The sequence below is a fragment of the Salvia splendens genome, chromosome 15, assembly GCF_004379255.2.
Source record: "Salvia splendens isolate huo1 chromosome 15, SspV2, whole genome shotgun sequence".
NCBI lineage: Eukaryota > Viridiplantae > Streptophyta > Magnoliopsida > Lamiales > Lamiaceae > Salvia > Salvia splendens.
This window is the reverse complement of record NC_056046.1, coordinates 34,002,294-34,014,528: the sequence shown is the minus strand read 5'-3', so window position 1 is coordinate 34,014,528 and position 12,235 is coordinate 34,002,294. Positions and strand designations below refer to the sequence as shown.

Sequence of the window (12,235 nt, the reverse complement as noted above, 5' to 3'; positions counted from 1 at the left end):
CTTAACATGACCTCAAACCCAAAGTTTATAATATGACCTAAAACTGCTTTACAATGACCCTCCGTGTTTTTGTTTAATTATTGACCATTGGATCGTCAAATCTCATGGTCAGGATTTGGTCTGGATTTTGTATTGAGATCAAGTTTTGTATTGATCATTTTCCTATATATATATATATATACATACCATATGATCATTAATTAATTCCAGGTCTCATATTGTATATTTTGATTTTAGTATACAAGCATTATATTAAAATATAATAATATTAGTAGTAGTTGAATTGGGTTATAAAAGGAGGCATATTAGCATACAAGGTTGCAAGGGAGAAGAAAAAGCAGTGGAAAATGAATTGCGTTTTGATTGGTGTTGTGATGGGTGTAATGTTGTTGGGTTTAAGGTGGTTTGTATACCTCCAGGGGCCACGGAAACGGCTCCCTCCGGGACCCAGACCCCTCCCGATCATCGGAAACATTCACCAACTAGGTAAAAATCACACCGAAACACTGAGACAGCTGGCGAAAACGTACGGCCCTCTGATGTCGATCCGCATAGGCAGCGTGTACACGGTGGTGGCGTCCACACCGGAGATGGCCATGGAGCTCCTCCAACGCCACGGTCAGGTCTTCTCCGGTCGGACCGTCCCCTATGCGATGGATGTAGGCGGGTTCAGCAAGTTCAGTATTTTCTTCGGTCCGGCCGGGAAGGAGTGGCGCGACAAGCGCAAGGTGTGCAAGGAGATTCTGTTCTCGGAGCGGTGCCTCGAAGAAAGCGAGGGCCTCCGCCAGGAGATGCTGCAGAAGCTGGTGGATCACGTCGAGAGCCACTGCGACCGAAGGGATGTGGTCAACATCCACGATGTGGTATTCATGGCCAACCTCAACCTCTTGCTCACCACCATCTTCTCCATCACCTCCCCGGACACCACCATGGAGTTGATGAAGATTATGAAAGATTTTTTCTCCTTATTTGCTCCCAATATCACCGACTACTTCCCCATTCTAAAAGTCTTGGATCCGCAGGGGATGAAGCGCAAGGCTAAGTTAAGCTTGGGTAAACTCTTGGCCAAATTCTTAACCACAGGTTGGACCACAGAAGGATCAACCCCAACAACAAGAAGCAGGATCTGCTCGAGGCAATCATCGATATCACCCAAGCAAACGACTACAACATTACCACACAAGATATCCCTTATTTACTTCTCGTAAGTTCTATTTTCATTCATTTGGTCTACCTTTTTTCTAAAAAAATCTATAAATATACTAGGAATTAATCGTGGGAGGAATAGACTCCAACTCGAACATGGTCGAGTGCATCATGACTGAGCTACTATTCAACCCGGACAAACTCGAGAGGCTAAAACGAGAGATAAAGAGCGCAGTGGGAGAGAATGGGAAAATCCAGGAGGCGGACATCGCGTCCCTCCCGTATCTGCAGGCAGTGATCAAAGAAACCTTTCGTTATCACCCGCCAGGGCCTCTTGCGGTTACCCAGATGTCAGAAGCCGATCAAGAGGTGAATGGTTACATGATTCCAAAAGGGACGCAGATAGTCGTCAATACGTGGTCAATGGCAAAAGATCCGAGCATCTGGACTGATCCGGCATCTTTTGAGCCAGAACGATTCCTTGACAGCAAACTGGACTTCAAAGGCCAGCATTTCCAGCTCATACCCTTCGGGGCGGGCCGGAGAATATGCCCCGGAATACCCTTGGCAACTCGTATTCTGCAGATGACCACCGCTGTTTTGGTTCATAATTTTGACTGGAAACTTGAGAAAGACAAGGATCACCCGGACCATAAAGAAGCCATGTTTCAGATAAATTTGAGCAAAGCAACTCCACTTAGAGCTTTTCCGTTTAAAATTTAAGATTTTCTCATCTTAATAAATGGACAATAATAGCCCATGCTTCCAATAATGTAACCCATGTTGTGTATTATGTATATTGAAAATTATCAATCATATTACTATTTGGTACTTCATCCATCCCAATTAGCTGAAATATATCTTCGGACACGGAGATAAGCTAAAACAGGAGAAAGAATAAAGAAATAATATAAGAGAGAGGATAAATAAGAGTAATTAGATATTTTGTTTTTTGTCAAAAAAGAAATACTACTCAACTAAATTGAGACATTTCGAAAAATATTGTATATTTTCCCAAGAATTATGCACCTATCTTAATTTTATATCTCACTTACAGAGATTAATGCCATTCTTTCGCATGAATGAAATCGGAGCTTTAATTACTTTGTAACAGTTTAAATAAAAAAATTAATTACTTTAGAATAATTAAATTACTTGGAATAAATTAGATCCGAGTTTAAACAATTTACTAAAAGAAATAAAAAAAAAACATAAATTGAGTCCCAAGTCCAAAACTTAAATAATATCACGCCCACTAACTCAGCCTAATTATTAATTTATTTCCAGCCCAACTCAGTTTTAACGAAACAGAGCCAAAACTTAAACCTTGGCCCAATTGTATTATGTCCCTATAATGTGTATTATGCGTGAAATAATGTAGCTCGGGTAATTTAAATCATATCTATCCAATCCATCTATCTAATGGCTACAATTTGTTTATGTTTAAGACTAAAAGGTGTTAGGACCTTAATACACCCATATATATACTATTTACATTTACGCTACTTCATTTGGCGTAATTGAATATTATTAAGAGTAAAGGCCAAAATTGGTCCTGAACATATAGCCATTTTACGTTTTTGGTCCTAAACATTATCATTTGGATTTTTTGGTCCTGCAAATATGGAAATTTGATCATTTTGGTCATCCGTCAACATTTCCATTAAAAACTAATGGTCAACGGCCAATTTTGACCAAATTAAACTTTTAATTCTGATTTTTACTCCCTAATTAATTCCCTAATTATTTTTACATTTCAATTTCATCTTCTTTCCTTCCACTTATCATCATCCAAAAAACAAAAAATCAAAAAGAGAAATTTAAAGGAAAGATCCAAATTTGGAACTAAAAAGAGTGAAATACGAGAAGGAAAACTTAGATCCAACAATTAAGTGATATCACCCATCTAGAGAAGAAAGAGTGAACTACTGAGATTGCACAGCAAAAAAATCTGAAATAATGTAGCTCGGGTAATTTAAATCATATCTATAATGTAGCTCGGGTAATTTAAATCATATCTATCCAATCCATCTATCTAATGGCTACAATTTGTTTTATGTTTAAGACTAAAAAGTGTTAGGACCTTAATACACCCATATATATACTATTTACATTTACGCTACTTTCATTTGGCGTAATTGAATATTATTAAGAGTAAAGGCCAAAATTGGTCCTGAACATTATAGCCATTTTACTTTTTTGGTCCAAACTTATCATTTTGGATTTTTTGGTCCTGCAATATGGAAATTTGATCATTTTGGTCATCCGTCAACATTTCCATATGGAAATTTGATCATTTTGGTCATCCGTCAATTTTCCATTAAAACTATGGTCAACGGCCAATTTTGACCAAATTAAACTTTTAATTCTGATTTTTTACTCCCTAATTAATTCCCTAATTATTTTTACATTTCAATTTCATCTTTCTTTTCCTTCACTTTCATCATCCATACAAAAAAATCAAAAAGAAAATTTAAGTGGAAAGATCCAAATTTTGGAACTAAAAAGAGTGAAATACGAGAAGGAAAACTTAGATCCAACAATTAAGTGATATCAACCATCTAAGAAGAAAGAGTGAACTACTCTGAACTGAGATTGCACAGCAAAAAAATCCATGGTCATCTCCCTCATTCCTCACTCTCTCATCTCTCTAATAATCTAACCTCATTCAAGTCATGTTAAAGTGGGTAAATCTGAAACACACCCTCTCTTTCATCATCAAAATAGAAAGGCGGAGAGAGAGAAGGAAAATCCACTATGGGCAATAACCAAGCATAGTTGAAGTTTGACTAAGGTAAGGTAAATCAACGGCTGACATCAATAAAAGAAGGAATCTTGACCGTAAAAGGGCAATGTGTCTCTTTTTCTCTAGTTTCGATGTGGGCAATCCAGCTCTGCGAACTCCGCCCCCTTCCTCGACACCCTCCTCTCCGACTACGTCGTCCTCATCGGCAAATTCCGCGATGTCCACGTCTCCACGGATCGGGCCTCCATCGGCCTCATCGTCGACGGTGTCCGGGTCGCCCACCCCGATCTCTTGGTCAGATATAGAATGGCGGTTCACGAAATTGATGGAATTCATATAACTAGGGTTTGAGGGGAAGAGGAAGGAAGAAGATGAAAGATGAGAGGAAGGAAGAAGATGAAATTGAAGTGTAAAAATAATTAGGGAGTAAAAAATCAGAATTAAAACTTTAATTTGGTCAAAATCGGCCGTTGACCGTTAGCTTTTAACGGAAATGTTGACGGAGGACCAAAATGATCAAATTCCCATATGTGCAGGACCAAAAAATCCAAAAGATAATGTTTAGGACCAAAAACGTAAAATGGCTATATGTTCATGACCAATTTTGGCCTTTACTCTATTATTAATAATAAAGTAATATCTTTACGTTATATTCTGCTTGGACATGAATAGCCGTATTAATATATTATCATTTCTCTTGCAATTCTTATTTTAAAAAAGATTAAAATACTTAATAGTAATAAAATTTCCAAAACTTATCTTTTATATATTGATAGATTATAAAGCGTTGGAGTGGTTTGATTGCTTTATAATTCTCTGAATGATTAATACCCTAATTAAATTATACTAGTAATATATTAATATGGGTTATGAAATTTCATATTTATACTAGTCCATTTATGTGCACTAGTCCAATTCTAGTCTTAATTCATTTCTTCTTTAGTAGTATACTGTTGGTGTGAGCAGAAAACTTAAATATTTTACGGTTGATTCAATCCCACATTTAAAAAAATTTCCTATTGCGTTCCATTACATTAGTTTCACTACTTTAATATTACTAATTATATAATTATAAAAGGAAAATTCTAAACTATACTGTAATTGGACTAATGAACACCAAAAAGAACTAGTATTTTATAATTAGATTAAATTACCCTAGCGATTGAAAATTGAAGAAAAAAAGAGAACATAACATGATATATGCAGTATTAGTACATGACAATATTAATTATGAACAAATCAAATTGTATACGATAAAACCGGATTAAAAGTGATGAAAGTTGATAACAAAAGTCTTCAACGGCATATATTTGGTTCATAATGAATGAATCATACTAATATTTTATAATTATATTTATATACGTATTATATATTATATTAAAAATTGAATAAAATTTATAAGAGAAAAGGCCAAAACTGATCCTGAACATATACCCATTTTACGATTTTGGTCATATGCTTTATCTTTTGAATTTTCTCATCCTGAACATTTCAACTCGGATCACAATTGGTTCTACACTAACAGTTCCGTCAATTTTTAAACGGTTTTGACCCAATTTTGACGGTTTTAATTGTCCCATTCGGGTTAAAACCGTTTAAAAATCAGTCAAAATCTTGTTTTCAGGATTTTGATTCATGGCCAACCTCAACCTCTCCTGAAAACAATCTTGTTAACCCGATTTTGACTGATTTTTAAACGGTTTTAACCCGAATGGGACAATTAAAACCGTCAAAATTGGGTCAAAACCGTTTAAAAATTGACGGAACTGTTAGTGTAGAACCAATTGTGATCCGAGTTGAAATGTTCAGGATGAGAAAATTCGAAAGATAAAGCATAGGACCAAAATCGTAAAATGGGTATATGTTCAGGATCAGTTTTGGCCTTTTCTCTTATAAATTTTATTCAATTTTTAATATAATATATAATACGTATATAATTATAATTATAAAATATTAGTATGATTCATTCATTATGAACCAAATATATGCCGTTGAAGACTTTTGTTATCAACTTTCATCACTTTTAATTCGGTTTTATCCTATACAATTTGATTTGTTCATAATTAATATTGTCATGTACTAATACTGCATATATCATGTTATGTTCTCTTTTTTTCTTCAATTTTCAATCGCTAGGGTAATTTAATCTAATTATAAAATACTAGTTCTTTTTGGTGTTCATTAGTCGAATTACAGTATAGTTTAGAATTTTCCTTTTATAATTAAATAATTAGTAATATTAAAGTAGTGAAACTAATGTAATAGAACGCAATAGGAAATTTTTTTAAATGTGGGATTGAATCAACCGTAAAATATTTAAGTTTTCTGCTCACACCAACAGTATAGTACTGAAGAAGAAATGAATTAAGACTAGAATTGGACTAGTGCACATAAATGGACTAGTATAAATATGAAATTTCATAACCCATATTAATATATTACTAGTATAATTTAATTAGGTATAATTTAATTAGGGTATTAATCTTTCAGAGAATTATAAAGCAATCAAACCACTCCAACGATTTATAATCTATCAATATATAAAAGATAAGTTTTGGAAATTTTATTACTATTAAGTATTTTAATCTTTTTTAAATAAGAATTGCAAGAGAAATGATAATATATTAATACGGCTATTTATGTCCAAACAGAATATAACGTAGAGATATTACTTTATTATTAATAATAGAGTAAAGGCCAAAATTGGTCATGAACATATAGCCATTTTACGTTTTTGGTCCTAAACATTATCTTTTGGATTTTTTGGTCCTGCACATATGGGAATTTGATCATTTTGGTCCTCCATCAACATTTCCGTTAAAAACTAACGGTCAACGGCCGATTTTGACCAAATTAAAGTTTTAATTCTGATTTTTTACTCCCTAATTATTTTTACACTTCAATTTCATCTTCTTCCTTCCTCTCATCTTTCATCTTCTTCCTTCCTCTTCCCCTCAAACCCTAGTTATATGAATTCCGTCAATTTCGTGAACCGCCATTCTAGATCCGACCAAGAGATCGGGGTGGGCGACCCGGACACCGTCGACGATGAGGCCGATGGAGGCCCGATCCGTGGAGACGTGGACGTCGCGGAATTTGCAGATGAGGACGACGTAGTCGGAGAGGAGGGTGTCGAGGAAGGGGGCGGAGTTCGCAGAGCTGGATTGCCCACATCGAAACTAGAGAAAAAGAGACACATTGCCCTTTTACGGTCAAGATTCCTTCTTTCATTGATGCCAGCCGTTGATTTACCTTACCTTAGTCAAACTTCAACTATGCTTGGTTACTGCCCATAGTGGATTTCTCTTCTCTCTCCGCCTTTCTATTGTTTGATGATGAAATGAGAGGGTGTGTTTCAGATTTACCCCTTTAACATGACTGAATGAGGTTAGATTATTAGAGAGAGAGAGAGAGTGAGGATGAGGGAGATGACCATGGATTTTTTTGCTGTGCAATCTCAGTAGTTCACTCTTTCTTCTCTAGATGGGTGATATCACTTAATTGTTGGATCTAAGTTTTCCTTCTCGTATTTCACTCTTTTTAGTTCCAAATTTGGATCTTTCCTTTAAATTTCTCTTTTTGATTTTTTTGTTTTTTGGATGATGATAAGTGGAAGGAAAGAAGATGAAATTGAAATGTAAAAATAATTAGGGAATTAATTAGGGAGTAAAAAATCAGAATTAAAAGTTTAATTTGGTCAAAATTGGCCGTTGACCATTAGTTTTTAACGGAAATGTTGACAGAGGACCAAAATGATCAAATTTCCATATTTGCAGGACCAAAAAATCCAAATGATAATGTTTAGGACCAAAAACGTAAAATGACTATATGTTCAGGACCAATTTTGGCCTTTACTCTTAATAATATTCAATTCCGCCAAATGAAGTAGCGTAAATGTAAATAGTATATATATGGGTGTATTAAGGTCCTAACACCTTTTAGTCTTAAACATAAAACAAATTATAGCCATTAGATAGATGGATTGGATAGATATGATTTAAATTACCCGAGCTACATTATTTCATGCATAATACACATTATAGGGACATAATACAATTGGGCCAAGGTTTAAGTTTTGGCTCTGTTTCGTTAAAACTGAGTTGGGCTGGAAATAAATTAATAATTAGGCCTTATTTATTGAGTTAGTGGGCGTGATATTATTTAAGTTTTGGACTTGGGACTCAATTTATGTTTTTTTATTTCTTTTAGTAAATTGTTTAAACTCGGATCTAATTTATTCCAAGTAATTTAATTATTCTAAAGTAATTAATTTTATTTATTTAAACTGTTAACAAAGTAATTAAAGCTCCGATTTCATTCATGCGAAAGAATGACATTAATCTCTGTAAGTGAGATATAAAATTAAGATAGGTGCATAATTCTTGGGAAAATGTACAATATTTTTCGAAATGTCTCAATTTAGTTGAGTAGTATTTCTTTTTTGACAAAAAACAAAATATCTAATTACTCTTATTTTATCCTCTCTCTTATATTATTTCTTTATTCTTTCTCCTGTTTTAGCTTATCTCCATGTCCAAAAGATATATTTCAGCTAATTGGGATGGATGAAGTACCAAATAGTAATATGATTGATAATTTTCAATATACATAATACACAACATGGGTTACATTATTGGAAGCATGGGCTATTATTGTCCATTTATAAAGATGAGAAAATCTTAAATTTTAAACGGAAAAGCTCTAAGTGGAGTTGCTTTGCTCAAATTTATCCGAAACATGGCTTCTTTATGGTCCGGGTGATCCTTGTCTTTCTGAAGTTTCCAGTCAAAATTATGAACCAAAACAGCGGTGGTCATCTGCAGAATACGAGTTGCCAAGGGTATTCCGGGGCATATTCTCCGGCCCGCCCCGAAGGGTATGAGCTGGAAATGCTGGCCTTTGAAGTCCAGTTTGTTGTCAAGGAATCGTTCTGGCTCAAAAGATTCCGGATCAGTCCAGATGCTCGGATCTTTTGCCATTGACCACGTATTGACGACTATCTGCGTCCCTTTTGGAATCATATAACCATTCACCTCTTGATCGGCTTCTGACATCCGGGTAACCGCAAGAGGCCCTGGCGGGTGATAACGAAAGGTTTCTTTTATCACTGCCTGCAGATACGGGAGGGACGCGATGTCCGCCTCCTGGATTTTCCCATTCTCTCCCACTGCGCTCTTTATCTCTCGTTTTAGCCTCTCGAGTTTGTCCGGGTTGAATAGTAGCTCAGTCATGATCCACTCGACCATGTTCGAGTTGGAGTCTATTCCTCCCACGATTAATTCCTAGTATATTTATAGATTTTTTTAGAAAAAAGGTAGACCAAATCAATGAAAATAGAACTTACGAGAAGTAAATAAGGGATATCTTGTGTGGTAATGTTGTAGTCGTTTGCTTGGGTGATATCGATGATTGCCTCGAGCAGATCCTGCTTCTTGTTGTTGGGGTTGTTCCTTCTGTGGTCCAACCTGTGGTTAAGAAAATCACGGAATTTGGCCAAGAGTTTACCCAAGCTTAACTCAGCCTTGCGCTTCATCCCCTGCGGATCCAAGACTTTTAGAATGGGGAAGTAGTCGGTGATATTGGGAGGTGATGGAGAAGATGGTGGTGAGCAAGAGGTTGAGGTTGGCCATGAATACCACATTGTGGAGGTTGACCACATCCCTTCGGTCGCAGTGGCCCCCGACGTGATCCACCAGCTTCTGCAGCATCTCCTAGCGGAGGGCCTCACTTTCTTCGAGGCACCGCTCCGAGAACAGAATCTCCTTGCACATCTTGCGCTTGTCGCGCCACTCCTTCCCTGCCGGAACGAAGAAAATACTGAACTTGTTGAACCCGCCTACATCAATCGCATGGGGGACGGTCCGACCGGAGAAGACCTGGCCGTGGCGTTGGAGGAGCTCCATGGCCATCTCCGGTGTGGACACCACCACCGTGTACACGCTGCCTATGCGGATTGACATCAGAGGGCCGTACGTTTTCGCCAGCTGTCTCAGTGTTTCGGTCTGATTTTTACCTAGTTGGTGAATGTTTCCGATGATCGGGAGGGGTCTGGGTCCCGGAGGAAGCCGTTTCCGTGGACCCTGGAGGTATACAAACCACCTTAAACCCAACAACATTACACCCCTCACAACACCAATCAAAACGCAATCCATTTTCCACTGCTTTTTCTTCTCCCTTGCAACCTTGTATGCTAATATGCCTCCTTTTATAACCCAATTCAACTACTACTAATATTTTTATATTTTAATATAATGCTAGTATACTAAAATCAAAATATACAATATGGGACCTGGAATTAATTAATGATCATATGGTATATATATATATATATATATATAGCAAATTTACGATATTTATTTCAATTTATCATAAGAAATAAACGTGGAATATAGGACTTCTTTTTTCTCAAGTAGACAAATTAAAAAAATAACAAAATACTGGGAGTATTATTGAGTAGAGGAGGTTGTGGACCAAATTAGTAAAAATTAATACACTCAAGGCTAAAATATTGATTGGTCCTTTATCGTATATGTAATCAAGAATGCTTGCATGATTTTTTAATTTTATAACTATTTCAATTTCCCTTTGGGGGTAGACTAAATAATAAAATACTAACGTGGCGGGAGAAATTGGAGGTGTATTATCCACTAATGTAAATGCTCTTACACATTTTGGAAATGCGTTGACTCCTTTGGTAGAATTTTAAAAAAAATTGTCACATTTAGGGACATGATTTTTTAAATACGATTACTTACACATTTTGAGAATACGTAACTCTTTCTGTAGAAGTAAAAAATGTCATATTTAGGGATATGATTTTCTAAATACGATTACTTCAAGAATTTCGCCCAAAATTTATACATCAAGATATATTGATTTCACTTCATCAAAAAAAGACACTTGGGTTGGTACAATGCTGTTTTGTGAAATAAATTACCATTGAGTGGAGGCTGTGGACCAAATTAGTGAATATAATGTAGTTAATTAACAAGGAATTTTGTCACTCACATGCCTTGTCCAATACGGCAAAATCGACAACTATTAATTATTAGACGAAAATATTTGTTGATACTAACTAAATTAGTGAATGTAATGTAGTTAATTAATAAGGAATTTTGTAACTCACATGCCCTATCCTATACGGCAAAATCGGCAACTATTAATTATCAGACGAAAATATTTGTTGATATACTATCCAAATTAGTGACTGTAATGGAGTTAATTAACAAGAAATTTTGTCACCCATGCCTTTTCCTTTACGGAAAAATCGGAATACTACTAATTATCTGGCGGAAATATTTGTTGATACTATATTCACCCTTCATCCTATACAAGTATCGCCATATTTTTTTGTCCTTCCATAAAAAATGGTCTATATCCATTAATAATAATCCTTTTTTTAATTTTCTTTTAGAGTGAACTACATAAATGGTACTTGATCTTTCACTTTCGCACATAAATGGTACGTGATCTTTATTTTATTTCGTTTTTGGTACCATATAACAAAAATAACTCTGGCTACCAAACATGTGATTTTTTAGTTATGGATGATATTTTTGGAAATTTTAATTAAATAGTACCAAACATGTGATTTTTTTCTTCCTTTCTTATTTCTTTTTTCCTTCTTTAGTTTCTTCATTTTCTTCTTTCTTTTTAGTATTTTACCTTCCTTTCTTCTTACTTTTTTTCCTTAGTTTATGTTTCCTCTTTTTACTTTTCTCTTCTTTTTCTTCTTTCTTTTTAGTGTTTTATACATACATCTAATTGCATTCATAATATAAATCAAGAAAAAAAATACCTAATCAAATTAATTATTTAAAGTAATTAAATCAATTGAATTATTTATATTAAATTATTTCATACTCATTTTAGGGTTGAAACACCTAACTAAAAATATTCAAATTTTTACCATTATGAATATAATTAACAATTTTAAATTTTTACGAAGACTATATTGATTAGTTATTAATTTAATATTAAATAATAATAAAAGTAATAATTATTATATAATTTATAATTTAAATAATTATACTATTGGTATTTATTTATTAATTATATTATTGGTAATGTAAGATAGAAAGAGAACAAAAAATTATTACACTTTAATTTTGTTATTTTTATTAATTAAAAAATATTATAGTTTGATTTTAAGTAACTAAAAAAATATTATATTTAGTTTTGTTAATTTTAAAAATAGTACTAGTAATTAATTTTTTATAAATTAAAAAAATATTATACTTTAATTTTATTTAAAAAATAATTATTTTAATTATTTAATTTTGTATAGATATAATATTATTGTACTTCAATATTATACATTAATTTTATTATTTTGATTTAAGA

The 12,235-nt window shown here is 34.2% G+C and overlaps 2 protein-coding genes and 1 pseudogene across 2 annotated transcripts; 2 read left to right on the top strand and 1 right to left on the bottom strand.

Annotated features, from left to right (window-relative positions):
* Positions 1 to 347: 347 nt before the first annotated feature.
* On the top strand, positions 348 to 1,982 carry LOC121766453 (ferruginol synthase-like). The gene is made up of 2 exons (XM_042162734.1): positions 348 to 1,204; positions 1,267 to 1,982. The coding sequence occupies exons 1-2, from the start codon at positions 348 to 350 to the stop codon at positions 1,271 to 1,273; spliced, it is 864 nt and encodes a 287-aa protein (XP_042018668.1). The 3' UTR covers positions 1,274 to 1,982.
* On the top strand, positions 1,303 to 1,869 carry LOC121767075 (ferruginol synthase-like). The gene has a single exon (XM_042163276.1). It carries the CDS (start codon positions 1,303 to 1,305, stop codon positions 1,867 to 1,869), a length of 567 nt encoding a protein of 188 aa, XP_042019210.1.
* Positions 1,983 to 8,458: 6,476 nt separating the features above from the next.
* Positions 8,459 to 10,159, bottom strand: LOC121766480 (annotated as a pseudogene).
* Positions 10,160 to 12,235: the final 2,076 nt, after the last annotated feature.